At 24.6% G+C, this 26,703-nt stretch overlaps 1 protein-coding gene across 7 annotated transcripts in view; it reads right to left on the bottom strand.

The window, feature by feature from the left end:
- The window catches only part of LOC126901543 (calmodulin), a 58,167-nt gene that overhangs the window by 6,297 nt on the left and 25,167 nt on the right, over positions 1–26,703 (bottom strand). Inside the window, exons 1-4 of one of the 7 annotated variants that reach the window (XM_050678050.1) lie at positions 13,356–13,805; positions 8,701–8,875; positions 8,389–8,631; positions 5,800–5,927 (exon numbers count right to left, since the gene is read on the bottom strand). The exons of 2 other annotated variants lie outside the window; for them this stretch is intronic. In XM_050678050.1, coding sequence (XP_050534007.1) covers positions 5,815–5,927; positions 8,389–8,631; positions 8,701–8,875; positions 13,356–13,358 — 534 coding nt within the window. In that variant the 5' untranslated portion in view covers positions 13,359–13,805 and the 3' untranslated portion in view covers positions 5,800–5,814. Of the gene's footprint in view, positions 1–3,729; positions 5,374–5,799; positions 5,928–8,388; positions 8,632–8,700; positions 8,876–13,355; positions 13,807–26,703 lie in introns of those variants that run through there. 4 more of the 7 variants (XM_050678054.1, XM_050678048.1, XM_050678049.1 and 1 more) reach the window with 4 other exon arrangements.

The following is a 26,703-nucleotide window of genomic DNA, read 5'->3' as shown; positions in this document are numbered from 1 at the left end:
TTTTGAACTTCTCACAAAAATTAAACGTAAATATAACGTTCAACTTAAAAATGTTATAACATTTAAATGTCAAATAACATTTAACAAAAAAACATTTTTTAATCTAGTTCCTGTTTTTCTCTACCAGTTATCTCTACACATGAATCTATCCTTATCAAACAAAACGTAGTTTATTTTTATAAAGATATCCCTAATTAAAAATAAAAAAACTTAGAAAGTTATATAAAGGGTTCATTAAATGCATCTTATAAATTTAATGATTAGAAATTCTTTATATACATTATAAAACAATATCCATTAGCGTAGATTGCATATGAACTGTAGGGGCTTTAATAACCGAGGAAATATTTCTAGATTTCCAAATAGATTAAATTTTTGGGGAGGTGAGGTAGGTATAAGTTATGTGGTAGAGAAACTTTCATTCAGGTCTATTATCCAAAATTATGAAATAAAATATGGGATTACCCTTACAGAAAAATTGTTCAAGTTAGGCCCAACGTTGGTTTAGGTTTGACATTATGTTATTAATATCATGTCAAAAATAGTAATTATTATTTTTAGTAAAAATAAATTNAAAATAGTAATTATTATTTTTAGTAAAAATAAATTTTTTTTTTCGTTAAATAATAATCGTTTCTTAAAAATACATGGAATATACTTTCAATGATTTTTTATTTAATATGAAAAACTCAATTTATAGAATTAACTTTCAAAAACACAATGGAAGTTAATGATTTTTTTCATACAATTATATTTAGGTAGTCTTTAAATATCTAAGAAATCGATATATATCTTAATTTTGAAATTTTATCTTTACTAGAATACGGAACTGTTAAATTTTCTCAATACTTTTACGTAATAACGTATTTACGTAATAACGAAAGAAGAAGAATAATACTTAAAACAAAACTCTAAATTAATTACAGAAGCTTTCAATATTTTCGATGAAGATCGCAATGGCTATATTGATTTGAATGAATTGGTTAGGATTAAAATTAATATAAACAGTGAAATTGCATCAGAAATTATTAAGGAATTTGATTCAAACGGTGATAATCTTATCGACATTAATGGTTAGTTTTACCGATTTATTTTTACATGGGAAATAACTTTTAATAATGTTTAAAAAAATATATTGTTGAGATAATTTAGAAAACAAAAATGTTTAGAGTGTAACAAAAATAATTGAATTTTATTTTGAAAAAAAATCTATTTCTTGAAGAAAAAAATTATATTTTTTTATTTGCTTTTCTATGTAAACTACATTTAATGACAAGCTATTTTAAACAAAATTTTAAATAATTTTTCATGATAAATGTATTTGTTATTCAACAATTTTTAAATTTGACCTAAATATTATGTTTAATCGATTTTTTTATAAGTTTTCTTTTTATAAACATTCGATATATGTTAACATATATCTTTTTACAAATGACTCCTTTACTATACATAAAAGTTCAGTTCTTTTAATAAATGCACTAATTTAATCAAAAAGTATTTATTTGTTAATAACTATAAATGTTCAACTATATACTGGTCTAGTCTTAGCTATACAAATATGATAATGGGTAAATCCAAAAATTATTTTTCTCTCCCAAGTTTAAAAATCTTAAGTAGAAAAATAATAGATAAGGGGTGATTGTCTTTATCAATAGAATGTTCACAATTTAACTGTTGTATTTATAATTAGAACTGTTGTCAAAAAAATGTTCATGCAGCATGTGATACAAAGCTTCATAATTCATTGAACTGTATTCATTTAAAACTGTTTAATTTTGTTTCAAAATTTGTAGCTGTATTAATATATGATCAACAAAATTTTTAAAAATTTTTGTTATAATAATTTTATGATATTAAAATAAATTTATATATGTATATTTAAAAGAAAAATGATAAGATTTTTTTATTTAAAATAAATAATAATAATACAAAAAAACATTTTTAAATAAATAGTAAATCCCTCAACCACGAACGCTTTTTAATTCAACACTGTAAGAAATGATCTAAAAACTCCCAACGTCAGTATTATAATTTTAATATTCATGTTTATTTTATCACAAATAGTGTAATTTTAACAAATATATCGAGAATTACACAAACGTAACAGTTATATCATTGTTTATCATAATTTTCCCTCACATTATGAGTTCAAAACAATTAAAAGTGGAAATAGGTTCAATATTATTTCGAGGCTTCAAATGATTTAAACAGATAATAAATAATATCCTACTAAAAGCTGTGCGTGGACTTAAAAAAAAGAAAAAGCTCATAATTCGGTCAAAAATGAACAGATTTTAACGACATTTTCAGGGTGCCTTTGGAAAAATTATGAGTAGGTCTAATAGAAATTTCAGATTTTAAATTGAAAAACGCTGACGGCAATAAGCGTTTTTGATCAAATTTTTAAACACTCACTGTGTGTTAATAAAACTGTCTCATCTTCGCAAATAATTTTCTTAGAATAACGTCGTCGCTTTTTCATAAAAAAAAATTTGAAAGTTGTACATCGTTAAATAATTTTCCATCATTGTCTAATTTTTCAATGTTTTATTATGTAATAAGAATATTGATAGAAGAATGGTCTTAATAAAATGTTGACTAGTCGATTACCTAGTTTTGTATTAATTTTTTGTTGTTAAGGGGGCTGCACAACTTTGAAGAATTTTTATCTGTGCGTCATAGTAAAAATTAAAACTTCGCTAAACACTACCCTGGCTCCTCACTTTTTTTAAATCTTAAAATACTAGCATCTCGAAAAGTAATACTACAGGATTAATTATCGAAAAATCAAAATTTTATTTAGACTAATCTTCATTTAAAAACAGGGTCACATTTAACTTTTGATAGCTACCCCTAATCTACCGTTGAAAATCATTTTTTTTTAAAAATAAATTTGATATTTACAATGATAAAAATAAAGCTAATTTTAACCTATATACATTTTTACGGAAAAATGAAAAATGTATTAAATTAAATATATATTAAAAGAAAAAATCGGGTTATCATTCTTAATATATATAAATAGCTATTTTTTTAGAATTTTCTTACAAAAAATGTTAATGGATTGACAACAACTTAAAAAAAGTACTTATTGAGTTACAAGTATTTTAATACATAATTTCTATTGCAAGTGTAACTAAAAAAAAAGAAAATGTATATGACAAAAATATATATATATCTGCTAATAGGTTTTAGGCTGATCTCAAAAATTACACGATAAAAAACAAACACAAAAAGTATGTTATTAATAACAAATTCAAATTGACAATTTTCCTTAATTATTTGTTGATAAATCAAGAAGTACTCTCAGAATTTTTAGAATAAAAGTTTAAAGAAAACAATAAAATTCGATGTGTTTAAATTTTATATACTCTATAAAAATCATACAATACTTTACATTCATGTAGTGGACGTTTTTTAAAGCAAATGGTACATAGGAAATTTATGATACCAAGTGATAAAAAAATTGTATTTGAACACAAATTTTTAACTTAATGTCAAAATTCCATATGAATGTATAAACTATAAAATTGTTAAAAACATTATAATGATTTATTAAATTATTTAGCCATCATTTAATATAAATATCATATCTAGTTAGCTTTGCAATACAATGGTTTAGTAGTTAATCAATTATAAAGATGATTTAAAATTGCTTCATTTTTTTCTTTATGGAACTAGTTATAATAATACATTTAAGGATATTAGAAAAAATTAAAAAAACCATAATTAAACAATGATAAAATGTGTTTATTAGACAAAAAGTAGGACAACTGCGATTATTAATTAACCTTACAATAAATCTAATAAACAGAAAAGAACAAAAATAAGACCTACAATACAAGATTTTATCTTTTTTCGCCAAATAAGTAATGTATTAATTTAATTTATATACACATTTTATAAAAGTAAGTATAAAATTGGGCAATTATTGTGAATTAGCAGAATAAGCTAACATCAATGCTTAATACAGCAACTAACCAGGATATTGTCGCAATTTAATGCACATCACCCTTTAGAAAATGAATTGCAATTTAATATCAAGTATTTAAAAAATATAAGTCTTAGAAATTCTTATTTTATTTTATCGGTGACCACCACCAGTAAGCAATTGCTACTTTGATAAAATAAATTACTCATTAACTATTTATATAATATGCATTAAAGATTTATTTCTACATTCAACTTTATCAACCATTATATATATATATATAGATTTCGAACTCAAATGGTTGTTTTTTATGAAATTTAATATTTTAAATATATGTTAAATATTTAGAATTTATATTCAACATCTACTGAAGTAAATACAGTAGTAAAATATGCATATTACATATTATCAGTTCACCAAATAAATGTTTGTGACAAATGTGCAAAAAATATATCTATTTGAATGAATTAAATGGGATTAAAGAAAACAATGTCTCTATATTTCATATTTTTTTTTTTACAAGTGAACAAATAAAATTTTTAATGTGTCTTTTTGATATACTTTTTAAAAATAATAATTATAATAATAATTGTATAAAATAAAATACAATAGGCTAATTAATATCATGCCAAAATTATTTGTAAAAATTTGTTTTAATTGATTGGTATCTCAGTTTATATATATATATTTCCAGTAAATATTTATATATATACACATGTATACTTTTTGGGTGTGAGGAATGTGAAAACGTCCCTAATATTTAATAATTAATATTTATATAATATAATATAATAATAATAATAATAATAATAATATAATAATAAATTACTAAAACATTGGAGATTATAATTAACCATAAAAATTACAAGATTTTTAATTATGTTTTAAGTGTAAAACAACAAATTATTTATAATATACTTTAATATAATCTCTCATTTATACTTAAGATTATTTTTTCATCATATTACCATAATGTAAGTATAATATTTTAATAAGACAAAACTGGCTAGCAAAAAACTAAAACATTAATATAATATAAAAAAAGAATAATATTTTGTTAACGTCTGTGATTATTATTATTATTATTTTCTCTTTTCATTTTTTTTTTTTTTTTTTAAAAAATTTACATAGCAGAACAACTGCCAAATAAAAACTGCTTCAAGTGAAAATTAAAATAAAATAAAAATATACTTTAATCTTACAGTGATAGTAGTTAAATGAACGTCTTAACTCAAAAAAAAAAAATGTTCATTAAGTTTAAAATGTGACAAAAAGACATTACTTTTAAAATCACATCTTCATTAAAGCTTATTCGAACAAAAAAATGCAAATAAGTTTTTTTCTTCAAAAAAAAATTACATATAATATGATAAAAAAATTACATAATAATAATTATTAATAATGAAACACATTTCACTTAGAAGTCATCATGGTCACGAACTCTGTAACAAAAAAAATAATGTAAGTAATATGTTATTGTATATTATTAAAATTATTAAAATATGTATATCATGTCACAAACAATATTCACCATACAAAGAGAAGTATTCGTGGATAAAAAAGAATAATTGATAGGATTAGAAAAAATTTAAAGCATTGTTTTGTTTTTTATCATTTTTTTCCCTTGCAAGATATACAGCTCCATTTGATTTTTCAATTTCGATATATAAGCTACAAACAGAGGAAACTTAAGGATGAAAATATGGATAGAAGAAAAACATTGCACTAATATTATGTGAAATTATATTAAAATTTTGTAGACAAAAACAATTTCCTTTTTTTGTAGGTGTATAAAAAAAAAAATAACCATTTAAAAAAATAACATTGTGCCCAGATTTATTAAGTGTGAGTCAATGTCAATAATTTAATATTAGAGTAATATACTACCAATTTACAATACAACTATAGAAGAATGGATACAAAAGCACAAATAAATAGATAACACTGACCAGAGTCATAACACGTAAGTAAATGCTCCGGGCTAATATTTGGAAATCTGCAAACACGTTAATTGCGTATAATGAATTACTTTTTTTTTTTTTAAAAAAAAAGATGAAATAACCTAATTTACATATCTTATTTAAAATAAATAGATTATTTACTTTTAACATACTAATAAAATAAATGTAAAAAAATAAGTAAAATTTTAACAGTTTCACTATCTTGACAAAGCAAAACTTAAAGAGTAATTTGTTAATAATTTTTGCGTGATATTTACAAGGACAAATTAAAAAAAAATAATTGTTCTTTAATTGAAAAGTATGTACTGAGCTTAGGCAGAAAAAAAATTGTTTATATATTATGAATAATTGTGATATTTATTTATAATTTACTTATTTTTATTACTTACTACATTGATAGTTTAATAAACACAAGTTTAGTGTAATTTTAATATTGAATGAATAAGGTTGTTGAATTTATTTTAAAGACTTTATATCATATTTATGTACAAAAATTAAACTTTGATCAGAGACAGATTTATGGATGAAATCCCAAACTACAATTTATCCATATTATAATAACATGATATTACTTTTAGATGTTAATTGAAATATATCTAATACAAATTATTTTTTGAGCCCTTATCCGAAAAATGTTGAAAGGCAGTCTNAATTGAAATATATCTAATACAAATTATTTTTTGAGCCCTTATCCGAAAAATATTGAAAGGCAGTCTTTGGTATTAACAATTCATTATTATGATATCATATTATAACACTGTAAATGTTAAATTAAAATATATTCTTTCAATAGTTTAAAAATGTTAAATAAAGCAATGAAGAATAATTTTTCCGTGCTTTAATAATAATTATGACCAAATGATAATAACATAAATACCCTATCATAAATGAACATAATCATAACAATTGTTTTCAAGAAAATTATTTCAATATTATAACTAAATTCTTGTGTTTAAATTTATATTCAATATTTTTGAATTAATAATCTTATTGTTTATTTAAATTTCAAGTTTAAGGTTACCTACATAAATACCTAAGAACAACTGATGACTGCACGGGAATAGTTACAAAATTATGAAATAAATCTTTTATGAAATTTATCATCAATATGCACTATAAATAATATACAGGTAACAATGAAGAATAAGATACTCATTTTCTCAGAAACTTCTAAATTTTTTCAATTTTTGTAAAGAAAAATATTGAAAAACTCTATATGTAAATAAATAATTTTTTTTTAAAGATAGAAAAAAAAATGTTTGATCTTCTTACTATTTTTATTATCCGACAATCAACCATTTGCATTAGACTGTTTATATTAAAAATATAAATTCATCATTAATTTAGTTTTTTGTTTAAATAATCATAAGATATTAATTCTACAATCATAAGTAATAGATAACAATAATTACCAATAAAAACTTATTCATGTGACATCATCAAGATAAGATGACTACTATATGTTAAACAGTAAAATATCAAAAGAAAATTGACCAAAAACTGCTTAACTTCAACATGCAACAACAGAAGAAAACTTAATTGAATAAAAACTATTATAAAAACAAAGTTATTAAATTTTTTTTTTTTTTGTATTATATCATTAAACTAAAAATTGGAATCCATTAAAAAAATATAATTTAAATTTTTTTAACTCTGAAGAGATCAAAAAAAATTATTGAACTACATATTATTGTATGTTCTATGTATCCAACTATTTTTTCCTTCACAAAGATTTAAAATTTTTCAATAGTTTCTAAGAAAATGAGTGTCTTATCCTTAATCCCATATAAACAAACAATCAATTGTGAATTTAATTACAATAATTTGTCATATAGTATTGTGAATAAGTTAAAATTGAATCCTAAAATTTTTTTAAAATATGAATAATGATTCTCGTTAACCTACAAACTAGAAATATTAGATTAAGGTAATTTAAAATTAAGTCTTATTGTAATAAAAAATTTAACTATGCATTTCTTCAATCATTTTCTCAGTGTCAAGAGTATTTAAAAAAACATAACTTGCTATATTTTTACTCAAAACATAATAATCCAGTCACTTTTTCATTATAATTTTTTTACAATTTAAAAGCAGTTTTAAAACAATAGAATATTTTTTCACTCATTCTATTTTAGCTACAGCTAATATTTATAACCTAATAAATAATCAGTAAAATAATACCTACATAAGTATACTATATATTTTAAATAAAAAAGGAATGCACTATTAATGCATTTATTAAACATTCTAGATGTAAATAAATGTTTTTAATATTAGTATTTACATTTATGTTTCCACATTTGACAATTAAATTAATGAAAAATAGTTAGACAAGAGAGAACAGAAACATTCACTTAAGTTAATTTTTTAAAATATACCGTAAGTAAAAAACTAACTATATATCAACATAAAAATTAGTGCATGATACAAATTTAAAAAATCAATATATCAAAAAAAAATTAATTAATTAATTAATAATAATCTAATAGTATTCACCTTCATAGTTGACTTGACCATCACCATCAATGTCAGCTTCCCTGATCATTTCATCAACCTCTTCATCGGTGAGTTTTTCACCAAGGTTAGTCATGACATGACGTAATTCAGCTGCACTAATAAAGCCATTTCCGTCTTTGTCAAATACACGGAATGCTTCTCTGATTTCTTCCTCACTATCTGTGTCTTTCATTTTGCGAGCCATCATAGTTAAGAATTCGGGGAAATCTATCGTTCCATTACCTAAAATATATAATAAAATATAACAACACATAGCTAAATATTTTTTCTATATATTAATATTATTTCTACCATCAGCATCAACTTCATTAATCATATCTTGGAGTTCAGCTTCAGTAGGATTTTGGCCTAGAGATCTCATGACGGTTCCAAGTTCTTTTGTGGTAATAGTACCATCTCCATCTTTATCAAAAAGTGAGAAAGCTTCTTTGAATTCAGCAATCTGTTCCTCTGTTAATTGATCAGCCTAAAAAATTAATAAGGTTAAATATAAAAACTTAATTTTAGACTGTATCATAAACCTATTGCATCAATTAGATTAAAACCTATGAACTCTTGACCAAGATAAATGTAAACAAAAATTAATAAAAATATTAAAAACATATATTTAATTTTGCAATAAAATAATTCTTTAGACTCTTGACAATTCTATAAGAGATATTATTTTAAAAAACTTGCATGTCAAGGAAAAAATAAAATTTTGAATCAAAATTAAAACTATAATAAGTTAACACTTGTACTTAAAAAAGACTAATGGATTTTAAAAGAGTACAAATTTATTATAATTGTATTATAGTATATTTGCTCTTTATATTATAAATACAGCTTTTTATTATGTGAAATATATCATAATTATAAAGTGAAAAAATTGTTATTTTAATGAAAAAAACTAAAACAGTATTTCCAACAATCAGCAATTTTTTTGATTAATTAAAAAACCTATAAGATATTCTGTATTTTTATTTTTATATAGCTTTTAATACACAGTATTATAACAACTCGACAATTAACATTTATTACCATTATAATTTTTAAAGAGCAATTTGTAGAAATATTGCAACAAGTTTCGAGGGTATGAAAATCGGATCCTATATGGGTAGAACATTTTGATGCTATTACAATGTTGTCAACTAGCCTCTTTAAGTATAAATTCATATTTTAATCACACATACAAGAATTTTGAATGAAAATATAATCATAATAATTAAAAATATAAAAACACAGTAAATAAAAAAAAAACTTTAAAAAGCTTTATTGGAAATTACTAATATTTAATTATCATATAAAATATATGAAAAAATGATAATAAAAGTCATAAGCAAATATCAAGTTGAGGATCATTATCTTAATTTATGTATTTGAAAGAGATTCGAACTCTCTCACCTGTAAACCCAATGTAAAGTTTGGCAAGTTTGTAACTGTTTTACAATGAATTCATTAAAGAAAACATCTTGAATAACTTTAAAAAATAAATTTTGTAATTATCCTTTATCCCAAAAAAAAAATTATAATGTATATAATTTTACTAGTCAGTGTTCAAAAAATAGTGAAACAAGACAATTATTACAAACAATAAATACAGTAGAAACATTATTCTTACTGAACACTAATATAATAAATTAATTTATATTTAGTTTGATTTATTTTTGAAGTTTAAAGAAAAATATCTTATAACTACTAAAAACTAGCCAGTGACTTTTCATTAGTACAATGAATGATAATTAAATCACATCAATTATGTTCAATTAAAAAAAAAGCTACCATCTACATAAGAAACAATAGGAATCATAATCTGAATTAAGAAATAATTTCTACATCGTAGAAATACTTAATAAAATTCCAATACCTAACAACATAAACAACAAAAATTAAAAAAGAAAAACAGAAACTTTATAAAAAATCTATGATAAAATATTCATTAGCATAAAAAAAATTGAGCATTATATGAGTTCAAGGCCTTCATAAAAACACTATAAAAACTTCTAGATAAATTTTTTTGAAAAATTATTGTACAATGTAAAGTATTTTTTTGCAATATATCACTCATATTTCATTAAAGATACAAAATACATTTTTTTTTTATAAGTTCACATAATCTTTTAAATAAAAAAATTAAATAACTGATGGAAATTTTTCATAAAAAAAATGTTATAATATTATCATAACGTTTTTATAATTACAGCAAGTATTTTTATGAAACTCAATTCAAAATATAAGTAATTTTAAATCGAAGTTTAAAAAAATCTTAGTATTTCATATTCAATTTTTTTAAATAAATTAACTAAGGACTCGACTTAAAAAATAAGTTTTCAGCATTCATTAAACATTAATTTAATAATAAAAATCTTAAGGAATACCAACAGAGTATATTAGGCAATAACATGTTGATAACCCCTAATTAATACTTAAAAAAACATGCCAAATATTCAATTTAAATATAGATATTACTTAAATCAAACTAAAAGAAAAATGTAATAATTCACAAATATTAGAAATGTATAAATATATAGATTGTAGGACAAGATGAATGCCTTGAAGATCAAACAGACTTATAAAAACTTATGCCCAATTTCCTTAGTTCTAAATACAATTAAAAAAAAATACAATTCAAAAAATAGATATATAGATATGTCACTAAGATCACAAGTAGATAAGTAATAAATTATCAAATGAAAATAAAAAAATTACATTTTATTAACAACTATTTTATAGAGAAATAATTATTATAATAATTATATCTATAAATAATAGAAATAAAATTGTATACGCTATTGGATTAACAAGTAAATCTAATTACATAAAATAAAAAGAAAAATTCAGTTTGAATGTCAATTCAAAAAAGCTCATATTGTCATAAAATCTATTAATTATTTACTTATCTCATGTAAGCACTTTATAAAAATTAGTTTAAATGCTGAGAAAATTATATTTTAGGAATTAAACATGGAATAACCTTATTCTTTTCATAAATATTAAACTGTTTTCCTATATAATTATGTACTTGTCAACAATTATTTATCATGTGAATCTTAGTATTGCCTATTATTAAATAAATAAAAAATATTCCTAGTAAGTTTTAAAAACATAAATGAAAATTAGGAAGATAAATTTTATTATTTTACTATGACAAAATATATTAATGGATTCAGAATTGAATTATAATGTACCATATGATTTATATTTCATAGTATATGAAATATACTACGAAGTCATTTATAACTATAATATAAATAAGACAATAGTATTTAATATTGCTTAAAAAATTATAAAGTTAGAAATTAACTTTGACCATAATTAAAATAAATACTAATATATACTTCTAAAAGATAGGGCATAAATTTACTACTATAGAAAAACAAACTAAATTATAAAAGGTTAAAATAATAATAATAAAAATAAGTAGTAAATTACTTCAAATAATGTAAAATGCCATATTTATTTATCAAAGCTTATCGAGTTAAATACAATTTGTGAAATAATAAAATGTTTGAATACATCATATTTAAATAAAAACAGAGGAAATATTAAAACATTTAAGTTTAATAAATAGGAAAAATCTTGTTAGATATAATTTGCAAAATTAATTTTTAAGCAATATTCAATAATACTTCTGAAAAACTACCAAAACAATAAACTAAAGATCACAATAGTTTTCAAATATATTGTGTAAAATCATAAATTTTAACTTGTTATAAAAACTAATAGCAACGGAAACTAATGAATAGAGTAGATTTATAAGCATTTATAAGATTTTCCTAACACATCATCCACCAGTACCAATTAATATTTATAGGCTTGGAAACTTAATAATGTTATCTAACTTAGATTATAATTTAGAAAGAATCAGAGGACTTTATTTTCTTCTAAAACGAAAAATATATCTATGCAACTGCATGTGCCTAACAAAAAAAAATATTTAAAATTGACTCCTTTTAAAATAACAAAATTTGTAAATACATATAAATCCACTCTCTACTATATTTTTTTTAAAGAATAATTCATTGAAAATTTACGACTTTCTAAAGCTAAAATTATTTGTATTAAAATATTACAATAGACATATGTCGAAACATTTTTTAAAAATTGCCTTCTTATTTCCGTTGTTTAGTAAAAAAAAGTATATGCATCACATAGATGATAATACATCTTATTCTGATTTATCATATCTCATATTATATTAACAATTAAAAAGAAAAAAACAATATTAATTTAATGAAATAAATAATAATATGCAAAAATACAATTAAACGTACTCGTAAGGTAGAAATCATAGTTTCAATGAATTAATAATAAACAGGCATTTAGTAAGGAAAAAAAGGAGAGGGTACATGAAACGCCAACGCTAGATGGCGTTTGGTTCCTTTTACGGTGGGACTATGGGGGAAATGACATAACCCAATGAAGATTTTTTTTTACTTGCCAACGGCGAGACGAGTCATTTAAAATAAAACATTTCGACACGGTATATAAAAATTTCTTATATATTTAGTCATTAAAACGGGGAACCGGGAGCTGATATGTCGGCAACATAGAAATTAATAAAATCAATTCTTACACTTAGGGTTGTTAAATAATTCGAACCGATTCACGTACAGCGGCAGGTCAAGGCCGCGACAGATTCAGTCGGTTAGAGGGGAGGGAATTTCGAATTTTATGATACTAGCAAGACAAAATAGTTGAATTTGCGGGGGTTGACAAACGCTTAAAAGCACAATAACGAAATATAGCCGGTGAATGATGAAAAATGGCGATGACGCCATGTTTGACATTGTAACACATTTACTGATAGCAGTAAAGAATTACTACACGCTTGGAAAGATATTCTTAATAATGAAAAACAATACTATTCAGTAATTAAAGCGTTCAGACAACATTAAGTAACACGAAAAAACTCTGGTAAAAATATATTTACTAATCACAACTAAAATAAGATTTGAATAACTCACCATTTTTTAATATTTTTTTATTGTCTGATGGACGTAAGAAAAAAATCCGGATTAATGCACACGGCGTTACTGATGCGCGTCGTGAGTTAATGCGTTTGTGTGTCACCCGACGAACGGCGTCAGCGGTTAACGCGCGCGCTTCAGACAAATACCAAAAACCGTGTGGTGGCGTCCGAAGATTCGGTTGCCGGTAGAAAAATTACACGGTCTTGATAGTCCGCGTAAATATACAATATTTGCCACACCGAACAAGCCGAAACTTAGCCGATGAGAAAATATTTGTTAAAAAATCACTGTAACCGAGTACGCGTGTAAAAATTGATGGTTAGACGCGAAAACGAAGGTGTGCGACGGCGGCGGTGGCCGAAAGGTGGTAGTGGTGACGGTGGCAGTGGCGGTTGTACCGGAATAGTGTGGTCGTAACCGCGTACTGTGTAAAACTGGTGACGGTTGGACAGCTGCAACGATGTGCGGTAGGAGCGGTGCGCGACCGGGGCGATACCGACGGTGGCCGTGACGTCACCTCGGCGCACGCCTGTTCGTCCCGGTACCCTCCACTTCATCCCATCATATATTAATCCTATGCATTCACCGTCCGGGACTCTGCGCAAGAATCGAAGTATACAACAAAAAATATAACGTCTTAACAACATACGCCAGCGTTGCTTACTTGCTATTACCTATAACACTACGATCACAAATCCGGTGTATTAATTGAATCGCAATGCGCGTATATAATATGTTGTACGCAAATTTATTTTAAATCGCCCAACAAGACGAAATATTTTCTCACTAACGGGTTGTTGGTTTTTTTAATAGCAAGCCACGAATAGCAGCGAGCCATTGGGCCGTTAGTACCTGCAATGCGCCAACAATGTGCGGGAAATAACGTCGGATTCAAACGACCGTGTGGCGACGCGATAACTATTTTGAAAATCCGCGGGCTAAACTAATTCAATTATTTCACTAACGACTATTGTTTGGATGCTCTAACAACGAAGTCAAATAAACATAAAATTTTGTCATGGCACTATAAANTCAAATAAACATAACATTTTGTCATGGCACTATAAATTATGTGTTCCACATAGATTAAAAATATTTTAAGTACAGAGACACGTTACACGATTTTTTATAAAAAATTCTTAACGTCATGGACAAATCTTTTTTAACAGATATGGATAACATACAAGAGAAAGTTGTCTATAATTTTTAAAACCAACGTTACACAGTTAATACCTGTTGCCTACAAAGTAACTTATGAAAGTAGAAAGTTAAAATCCAAATTTTTGGTTCTGAAGTTAATTTTATCCAATTTTTAGTACTGTTGTCAACGATGAATAAAGTGCTTCCTATTTAGCTTGTTATTAAAAACATAACCATAGAAGTTTATGGATATTTTCAACACAAGGTATTGACCAGGAAAAAATTTAAAAATTATTTGTTAAAATTTGATATAAAAAAAATGTTTGGAATAATTTATGTGATACTATTAATTATATTTGATATAATAGTTTAATAATAATAATTAATCAATGATCAATGTAATTCATAACTATACTTGATAACTATTGTATTGTATATACCGATTATGCAGTAATATAATTATTCATAATAAATAAAGCCTCATATATTTTACATGTAACATTTTACAAGGAAGAAAGTATGGCTTCTAAGAGATACTACCTATTTCTGAATATTATATTATACACACCAGTATCAATCTCCAACAACTCACAAAATTGATAAAAATTGGCTACTAGCTATATAATGAAACGACAAAAAAATGTTATTGTCACAATTTTTATCACTTCACAGTTACGACGGATACTTTATAATTTTGGTCAATCCGGCAGAGGATGAACACATTTTTAGGTCAATTCAAAATTTTGTAAAATGTGAAATAAAATTTTTTTTAAATTAATAAGATCAAAATTTTTATGTTTTATAATGTGAAACATTAAAATTTTGTTTATTACATTAACATATAATAATGTTAATTAGTCGGGGCTAAGTTTAGCGGGATCCCTGTGTCAGGAGGGAGGAGTTTAGTGAGATAATACGTATCTGTAATATATACGAATTGGTTTTAAATAGGAAATTATGTCTATTTTATTTATTTATCATGAAAAAAATGTTATCCCTAAAGTCAACTGAATATGATATAAGTGACCCGATATTTAAAAACCTTTTTGGCGATTAACTCCATTTACAAAATATGTTCTAACACGACTACTTTACATCAAATCTGTTAGACAAAATTTTTTATGACGTCGAATAATTTCTCAGAATGAACTTTGATAGTAGGCGAAAATATATAAACTAACGAGCAATTAACTAAACAGTTAATACACTTAAAATCGTGTGCGTCGACAGTAATATTATATTGAGTCAACGAGCAAAGTGTGAGCATGAGAGTTATGGAAAATGATTTCAGAGAGTTTGTCTAGTGACTCTTCGATGTCGTCGAAATAATTTAATGTTTTTTAAATAATGTGAATTGAAAAGGACAACACAAATAAAATTTTGCATCTTTGTAATGCAATCATGAAAACAAGAGATTTAACGCGTTTGTCATAATTGTGCTTTGCATTATTTTTTTCAAGAATCTCAGAGAGTTTTATATGCAGAATACAAATATAAACATTGATTTGAGGAAGAATCGTAAGTAATGAAAATAGTCGCACGAATTTTGTTAACTCAAACATAAAAAATGTAGAATGTAATAAATTGGATTTAAATAAATTTTTTAAGCATAACAATAAAACGCGCCTGACATATTACTTTTTTGCTTTTGATATAGAGACTTATAAAAAATGAAGTGTATAGTTTCGAATCAGCTAAAATCAATTTTTAAAAATTTCAGAAATAAATATATTTAAAAAAAAACCAATTTTTAATGGAATTTTATGAGAAGAACAATTGTTCATTATTCCATTATCAGTTAATCCTAGTTAAAGATTTATCAAGTGATCAATATATTCACAGAACATGCAAAATTATGTACCTAACTTTTAAGAAAATTTACCAAAAGCAGTTTTACCAAAAACATTGTTTTAAATGATTATGAAACTACACTCCTTAAATAATGAATACATTTTCTTACTTAATTTGTAAAAGATTTTTGTGTCCAGGAATTGAATTCTTTCATTAGATATAGTACTAACTGCATTTTTTTAAGATTAACTATTTTATTTTCATGTTATTTATGTCTCCATATCATAAGAAAATACAATCATGAAAAAACTTTACAATTTTTTTATTTTTAATTGATTGTTTTGAATAATTATAATTTATTGTATTAGAAGACAGTATACAATATTACACCAAAAAATTAATTTAACATTCCTAGAAAAAAAAAATTTGAATGTCATTGCAATTACCATACAATAACATTAAAATATCATAACATTTTGTATTTACACGAAAATTATTNGTTACCATACAATATCATTAAAATATCACAACATTTTGTATTTACACGAAAATTATTAAATTTATTTAGTATGTTATTTATGTAATTGCAGCAATAAAAAATTATTCTTCATAAAAACTAACTTAAAATGATAATTATTTCTGTTTTTTATTTATAAAAATGAAATAATTAGAACAATTGTATTCCTACGGTATTATTTTGAATTTTTTAGCACGCGACTTAAATACTTATAGTATAAATTATTCATAACAAAAACATCTTTATTAGTTACAATACTGTATTTCTAGTTAAGTACTAATTGAGGTTAAGCTGAACTAACGTTTTAGGTCCTAATTTACTCTAAGCAGTTACGGTTTTCAACACAAATTCATGAATATATATGTTCTATTCATAATACAGTACTTTTTTATTTTCTCATAAATCAATTCAATTAATAAAATTGGGGCAATAGTTGTGCTTTAACAATGTGTAATATATTTTAATATTTTTATTTTATTGTATATTGCAAAAATATTTAAATAATTATACAACTAAAATAAATTTAAGTGTCAATGACTTACTAAATCTATCTATAATAAAACTAATTCAATATATATTATTTACATAGTGAGTATTTAAATCTAAAATTCTATTAATCATTCCATTTTAACTCCTCCTTAAATTAAATTTTTTTCTATCTAAAATAAAATAGCAGATTTAGTGTGTAACTGAAAATTTGGTAGAAAACGATAACTTAATTTGATAAATCTCTTGAAAAATTATTTATTTAATGTAAAATAAGACAAATATTTTAAGGAAACCTGCTTTTACTATATTTTTACTAAAATGTTCATATGTTTTAGGGCTACTATTATTACTCGAGCAAAATGAAATATTTGAACAAAATATACGGTCATTAGACTAATGTATAATTTTAGTGTAAAAAATAAGTAATAGCTATCTATTAATATATATACTAAAATAATAACAACTGAACTATTTAACTACATTTCAATGGCTTAATTTTATATTTTTTTAATTAAAAATTTAAAAAATAGTCAGTAAAAAACTTTAGGCAATTCAATGAAATGTAAAATAATAGTATGAAAAATAAATGTTTGTTGGTACATTTAACTGTAAGCAACAAATTTTTAAAGCTTTCAAAAGTTAATGTTTCTAAGATGTCGAATTGGTGCTACATTATACTGGTTCAATCAGCTATCTTAATATTTTTGATCAATTTTTCTATTAAATAGATAATAACAAAACAAAATTTAGAATTTAGAATATTTTTAAAAATAAATTTTGGCGTGTATCTTAAGAATATTATTTATGATTAGCATATTTAAAATGAGACCACTAAAAAAAATTTTAGTAGCCTATTCTTAATTTTTTTATTAACTTATGTTTTTCATTTAGTTGAATCGATTCCTATTTTTCTTGTAATAACTTTCAAAATAAATCTACGAAATCTGAGTTATACGATTTCAAAGGACATATATCTAAAATAATGCTTAGCTAATTTGTTTTAGCACAAATGTTCTTTTGCAACCGAATGACTTATAGTCATTCGTCATACTGTTGAAAAATATGCAACTATTTTCTTTAGAAATAAATGTTTTTATTTTTGTTATCGCTAATAATATTATTAACACAGAATTCAAAGAGCTGTTGTTAATTAAAAAAAAAATACATTTAAAGAAAAGCCTTTAATTTTATGTACGCTTTAATCATGTTGTTTATTAAGTTGATAATAAACAAATAGCAAAATTCTATGAAGCTATACTATGCCGAGTACTCTAGGAAGATTAGAAATTACATGTAATGCATAGACGATTCAAAGAAACATATCAAAGATAGTATAATAAACTATTCAAAATGTGATTTAAAATATAAAACCGTCAGTTATTACATTAGAAAGTTAACAAGATACTGTTTTTTCATTATTTAAATGATTATTATAAAAAAACATAATCATTTAACATGTTATTAATTACAATCTTCTATCATAGAATAATTGGAAAATTACAAAAAATATGTTTATTTTAACATTAAGTAAGTCATTTTTATGATACCCCTGCGCCGAAGCATAAATCAACTGATTATATAGAAAATTACATTTATCTAGGAACGAAAAAGTCCGAAGTGTTGAAATGATAAATGGACTATTTGTTCCATTTGTTAAAGTAATACAAAAATAATACAATAAGGTAAATGCTACAGTTTAGTCAGCCATTTTTCTTAAAGATTAATGTTTAAATAATATTTTTGCTGGGAGTCGAAAACGAAATGAAAACTCGACGAAGTTTATTTTAGTATTTCAAGAATAGCAACTGAACAGCAAAGAAATTGTTCTTAGTAGTTTGTCAAAAATACAGTGCTAGCTTAAAATAGCTGTTGAATACTTGATAATATATCTGATTGATATTAAACAATATCACATAATCATGTGTGCTGTTTTTACTATCACACTATCTTATTTTTTTTTTTTTGACATGAGTAGTTATGATGAATCTTTATTTTTGAAAAACTTTACCCTAAAATCACTTTACATACATTTTTTATTTATATTTCAAAAACTCAAAAGTGCGTATTCAACTATTTAACTACGAAGCAGAAAAGTTTATATTCAAAGAAATTGATATTTTTGTTTTGTTAATAAACTTTTGTACCATTATTTAATAGAACAAAGATTGGTAAAACTATATTCAATAATTATTTATAAAAATAGTATTATAAATATTATAATAATAATACAGACAATAAAATATTGATTTAAAAAAATATTAACTGTTAAAATATAAGTTTACCTAAATCTTGTACATTCAATTAATCACAGATTTGATTTGAAGATAGTAATGAAGTGATTAAAACTACGATATTCCCTAGACTTAATTATTTATTTTATCATATATCAACAGTATATTTATTTTAAAGTATAAGCAAAACTATAATAAAATTTTTGAGAGTGCTACTTGTATTTTTCCCTCATATTAGAAAATACTTTATATAATAATGTACATAATTTTCTAAATTTTTAAAGGACTAATTCGTCTGGGGACGAAAAACTGGGGAGATTAAGTTCCCTTAGTTGCACTTAAAAGTCTCCAGTAGAACGATATTCACATAACATATTATTTCAGTGGCGTAATTATCATCTCAGGGGATAGACATAATAAAATTTACATTACCTCCTCCAAATGAAAAAATGTTTATTTTCATTATGTGATTACTTTTGTCATGAGAGGAATATGACACCCTCATCCCCACAATAATCGCTAGTATATTATTTCGTGTAACTATTAAACTTTTACACTTTCGGCAATAATAATTTCGGTGTCGTGTATCAGATCAAAGTACCATATCACATGTTTTTATTATTGTGTCACCCGAAACTTTCAGCAAAGTCTATATCAAATTAATAATTACTTTCAACGACTCATATTAAATTACAAACAATAAAACAATATTTAATTTCTAATCACTACTATATACATTTTTTAAAACTTGATTCTTTTACATTGAAATGTTATCAATTTTCTCGAAAAAAAAAAATAATAATAATAATAGAAATATCACTACTGTATACACATCGGCAAATTATGCAACATTTTTATCTGGGATGGGGGCCTAAAGAATAAAAGCTCAAAACACGTATCATACTTTTACTTTAATTATTAAATAATGTAAAAGTATTGGTGTCTGGGAGGAGGTCTGCATCCCTCCCCCGTAAATCCGCCATAGATACACAAATGTCGAAATGAAATAACAATGTTTAAAGAAATTAACAATTATTATTTAAATGAATAAGTAGAATCATTGAAAGTTTGTACTTAATAATATTCAATGTTTAGAATGCTAAAAGTAATTAAGAAACAGATAATATTTAGAAGACCATTACACACTGAAATAGAAAATGTTAAGAATTATTTTTATGCAATAACTTTACTTTTTAAGTAACAAAAAATACTCGGGACATTACAAGATTGCATTATAAAATTCATCACCACCTCTTGTTGATACATACAAATTCTAATAGTGTCTAGACAGACAGACAGATCCTCAAATGCATGTGTGATTATACGTATTAATAAAATCATTTGAAAACGGTTTTTATGTGTCTTATTTAGATTAAACTTTTTTTTTAAGTAAGTAGATTTTTGTATAACATTACTATCGTCGCAGAAGCGCAATGTCGACGTTTCTTGTCTGTCTCAATTTGAAAGTTTATAAATAACATTTAAGTGGATACTACACGGTTATATTCCAGGCCAGTTTTTAGCTACAGGGTCTGTGTTAAAAATATGCGCTTATATTAATGTACTACAGCGATTATTCAACAAGAATAGTAAAACGTACCCAGTTGTCTCTGATGTCTGTTATTTCAGAAAACAAAACAAAACCGTAAATTTTAGGGAGCAGGTGTATGGCTCAAAACGACTAGGAAACTTCAAATATAATTAATGACACCTGCCCGAGAGTTTCTTCAACATTGTTGAATCAACACATAAAAATATTATGGCTAACATTTACCACTGGCCAAAATAAGTTCATAATTTACTTGAGGTGAGTGTTTTTTTTATTTAATTTTAATTATTTCTATAGTCGCCCAAGCGATGGTGCCAGAAAGTTTAAAAGTCATATAATAAAAAGATCGATGTTTTAGGATTACTGGTACAAAAAACTTGGCGGTCGCCTGTGTTCTATCAGTTCAATGATAAACTCTTTTAATTAATTTATAGCTCCAACATTTTTAATTGTTATGCGATATACCTACGACATATCAGTCTAATGAATAATAATGCTAATCCAACAAGTATTCTCAAGTACCATGAGTATGAATTCATATATAACCGGTTTCCAGCTAATCTTGACCTTCAGATTATACAATATTGGAATTCAAGAGAGTACATTTTGCTAAAATTTTATATAAGCGCGGTAATGGTACAAATTCAATCGATGTTGATTTATATTTACAATTTTTTAACGAAATTGCCCAACAGCAAGGTATCACGTGTAACATGAAAAAAAACTCATTGATTGATTCGGTTGCCTCGTAAATACTTAAAAATGTAATATCATTTATAGATTATAGAAATTTAGGTCAAACGCATTTATCTTATCGACTGGCACATATATAATGCATGTAAACAGTTATCACGCGAATAATTTTGCAGTTAGATTATTTTTTTTTTTTTACCATTATTTACGACTGGATAATTACCACCTAACAGCGAAAGTTTAAATTGTAAATGTGCGTAGTGGTAATAATAAATTTACATAAAAATATCATGCAAATCATAATGCGCTCACTTCTTCTCAAAGTTCTTCTTTATACAGTTTAACACGTGTTTACACAATTGTTCATAGTGCGATTACAAGTGCGACAAATTTTTTACACAAATATGATAACATTTTCTGTAATTTTCTTACAACGTACTTACGATCAACTTTACATGATAAAACAGGCGGAAAATCTACATATTTTTTCATGTAACCAAATCTTTTTTACTTTATAGCGGACAGTGTCATTGAATATTTATTTTAAAAAAATGTGTTTTACTTTCTATCTTTATAACATGAAAACCTTTATACAGCGTGCTGTATAAACGAGATGAATTTTAACAACACATGTGATATTCAAATAGAATAAAATAATGTACAACCAACAACTTGCAGCCAAAAAGAAAAATAGCTTCCATGCTAAAATGTATATAATATATATATTGTACAGTATTAGCCTGTTAAAGCAGTAGCCGAATTTTTTTATTATGTTATCGCGTTTTTCTATTATAATTCAAAAGCCAATATTTTTATTATCTGTATTATCCTTATAACAAGTTAAAAAAATAATAGTAAAATATAATGAAAAATTATTATAAAATGATTATTATTTGTGTTTGGAAATAGAGTAATCTAACTTTTTTTTTATAATAAACCTAGTCGTATCCAAAGTTTTAAGTTTAAAGATATAGTGTAATTTTAAACGCATAATTTTTTTTATATTAATCATTTACCGTGACATATATAGCTAAAAAACACTTTAAATAATATATTCGTACATTCTTTTAGGTGTTAATAATGAAGATTAAAAAACCATGCACAATAGGGCATTACTGTTATTACAATAAACCGTTTAGAAATTTAAAACAGACTATGGGTGTCGTGACTAAAGATAGTAAAATATTTTATTATTGATTTATTATTCACGTTAGCTTATAAATTAAATAAGTTTTAAATTATCGATATTATTAAAATTATAGAGGAAAACTTTTCGGTTGGGTGGGTATATTTTTGGTAAAGTATGAAAGGAAAGTTTTAAGACAATTTAAATAACTGACGATGTTCGTTATTATTAATGTTTTAATATTATAAAATATTATATATATATATTATTATTAATATTAAATTATAATAAGCTAAATGTAAACATTTTGTTTTAGATAAATAAGATCAAAGCATCCTATGAACTATTCTTTTTATGGTTGGGTTGGGTTAAAAACACTCAATTTTTTTTAAGCATAAGTTAACATTAAAAACAAATTTAACCATTTAACGAATATAATATAGAGTAAACATACTTATAAACGTTCTAAAAAAAGGTGGAAAGAGTATTTTGAAAAATTACTGAATGAGGAATATCCAAAAAAGACATTAGAGGATATCTCATGAAACGATGGACTGGTAGATTTAATTAGTAAGAAAGATGTATGGAAGAGAGTTGTGACATCACTGAAAAAGAATAAAGTAGTAGGACCAGATGAAGTGCCAGTAGAAATATGGAAAATATTAGGCGGTGTTGGCACAAGGTGGTTGAAGGATCTTTTTAATAAAATCTTATTTGAAGGGAAAATGCCATAAAAAATGGAGAATTATGTTTTGTCAATATTTAAAGGCAAATGAGACATACAGAAGTGTGGAAATTATTTAATTAATGTATGATGGCACATGTACCAAGGTTATAAGTGTGGGCGAAGTAATAGAAGATTTTAGGGTAAGAGTAGGAATACACCAAATTTCTACTTTAAGTCCTTAATTATTTTCTATTGTTGGAAAATTACTAGAGAAATACAAAGAGAGGTACCGTAGTACATGCTGTACGCTGACTATATAATGTTAAAAGGGGAAAATAGGGATGACATTAATTTAAGGCTAGTGGTGTAAAGACCATCTCTTGAGGGAAAGTGATTAAGAATAAGTAGGAGTAAGACAGAGTATATAAAGTTTGATAAAGGAGAACACGAGTTAGGTGAAATAAGGAGATCAATGACAATAAGCGAGGACGTGATTGGAGAGGTGAAAAGTTTTAAATATTTAGGATCAATTTTGCAAAAGAACAAAAGTATTGACGAAGATGTAAGACACAGGATTAAATATGGGTAGGTGAAGTAGAGAAAGGCGTCAGGTGTGTTATGCGACTATAAGTTCTATAAGACTGTAGTGAGACCAGCTATGATGTTTGATTCAAATTGTTGGGCGGTTGATAAGAGAACAGAGCAGAAAATGAGTGTAGCAGAGATGAGAATGCTTAGATGGATGAATGAAGTGACTAAAGAAGATAGGATAAGGAACGAACATATTAGAGGGAGTATAGGTGTAGCGTCAATTGTGGATTAGATGAGAGAAAATAGACTTAGATAGTTTGGTCATATTATGAGGAGGGAAGAATTGGAAGCTGTGTAAACAGTAATGAAAATGAATGTTGAAGGAAAAATAGGTAGAGGAAGACCAAAAAAAGAAATGGAGGGATGTTATTGAATGCGATATGAGGATAGATGAGGATGTGTGTAGATGGAAATCATGTCAAGTGAAAAATTAGGTTAAGGTTGGCTGACCCCAAGTAGTTGGGATAAAAGTAAGGAAAAAGAAGCAGATATATAGTATACTTCAGTTACTTATATTTAGTATACTTTATGAATCTAGCTATAATATTTTGCTTTATATTTCTAAAATTCATTTACTAAATTTTTACCAAGAACTAAATTAATTTAATAGCACATATGTAATATATTACACTATAGACGTAATTTGAATAACATTTTAGAAAGAGCTAATTGTATTTCCTCCATTATAAAATATACTTTTATATAATAAAACATATTAATATATATATATATTAATATCATGAAGGGAGGGATTAGCCTTCTCTTACTTAGCCTAGTGTCTATGAATTAAACATTATAATTTATACTTTATAAAATATTAGATGTGTTTAGGGGTTTTCAGCTCAAATACTGATTGATTTTTAGTTAGTCACAGTGACAAAATTTCATAAATTTGACTCCCATAGAGTTGAAATTAAAAAAATAAATGGTTAATTTTTCCTTACGTATTTATTTATTAGCTTCGATGCGAAGCGGAGAAGGTATTAATTTTACTATGATGTGTTTTTTATTTTTTGTGTCTGTTACCACTTTTTCTCAGCTCTCACCGAAACAATTGCTTTCAATGATACGTCAAAAGATCACAAATCGTATCTAGTCGAAGATATTACCCTCAAAAATTGAAAAAATTTCCCTCGTTTCCCGCAAATGGGGGAAATATCCAAAAAAATTACAAATTTAAAAATCGCTAATTTTCTAAATTTTTTCACTTTTTTTTCTTAAAACTTCCATAACTTTTTCAAAAATAAACAAATCAATATAATATTTTTTTATACTAACACCTTAGATATTTACCTTTCATTTGATATCATTTTTTTGAAAATCTATCACTTAACCTGCTCATTGGGGGGGATTTAAAATGGCAACTTTTTTACAAAAATTAATTTTTTCAACTTAATTTTTGAAAATGTTCCGGAAATACTGCGTCCTTTAAACATATATCAAATTAAAGCTTATTTTATGTACTACAAAATGAAAAAAAAAAATTTGTCCCGACACTTTTTTTTCTACATTTAAACGGCTGCCGTAGTTAAAAAAACACTATTTTTGTGTTAAAATTTTCGATTTTCGATTTTAAATTTTCAACTTAAAAATGCTATAACTTTTTGAAAAATGTATATATCAGCACAAATTTTTTTTTTCTAAATACATTATAAGTACATCTTTCATTTGACATACTTTTTATTAAAATTGGACAATTTCCCCTTATATAGGGGGAGTTCAAAACTTGAAATATTGTAAAAAACATAGATCTTTTTCAACTGAACTTTTGAAAATGTTCCAGAAAAACTGCGTTCTTTAAACATATATCAAATCAAAGGTTATGTTATATACTATCAAATGAAAAAAATTTGTCCCGACATCTTATCTTCTATGTATGTGCAAATGGCTGTCGAAAATTTAAAAAAAAATGTAATGTTTGCGATAAAAATTACATTTTATCGGGATGTTTTTTGTACTTAAAACTGCCATAACTTTTTCAAAAATGAACAAATAAAAATAATATTTTTTTGTATTGAAACCTTAGATATTTCCCTTTCATTTGATATAATTTTTTTTGAAAATCTAACACTTATTCTGCTCACTGGGGGGATTTAAAATAGTAACTTTTTTACAAAAAATAACTTTTTCAACTTAATTTTTGAAAATGTTCCGGAAATACTGCGTCCTTTAAACATATATCAAATTAAAGCTTATTTTATGTACTATCAAATGAAAAAAAAAAATTTGTCCCGACATCTTATCTTCTATGTGCAAATGGCTGCCGAAAATTTAAAAAAAAATGTAATGTTTGCGATTGAACCTTTTATCGGGATGTTTTTGTACTTAAAACTGCCATAACTTTTTCAAAAATGAACAAATAAAAATAATATTTTTTTGTATTGAAACCTTAGATATTTCCCTTTCATTTGATATAATTTTTTTTGAAAATCTAACACTTATTCTGCTCAATGGGGGGATTTAAAATAGTAACTTTTTTACAAAAAATAACTTTTTCAACTTAATTTTTGAAAATGTTCCGGAAATACTGCGTCCTTTAAACATATAT

The sequence above is a fragment of the Daktulosphaira vitifoliae genome, unplaced genomic scaffold (assembly GCF_025091365.1).
Source record: "Daktulosphaira vitifoliae isolate Bord-2020 unplaced genomic scaffold, ASM2509136v1 Scaffold_3, whole genome shotgun sequence".
Classification (NCBI taxonomy): domain Eukaryota; kingdom Metazoa; phylum Arthropoda; class Insecta; order Hemiptera; family Phylloxeridae; genus Daktulosphaira; species Daktulosphaira vitifoliae.
Note: the sequence above shows the minus strand (reverse complement) of the source record. Positions and strands in the feature narration are given on the sequence as shown.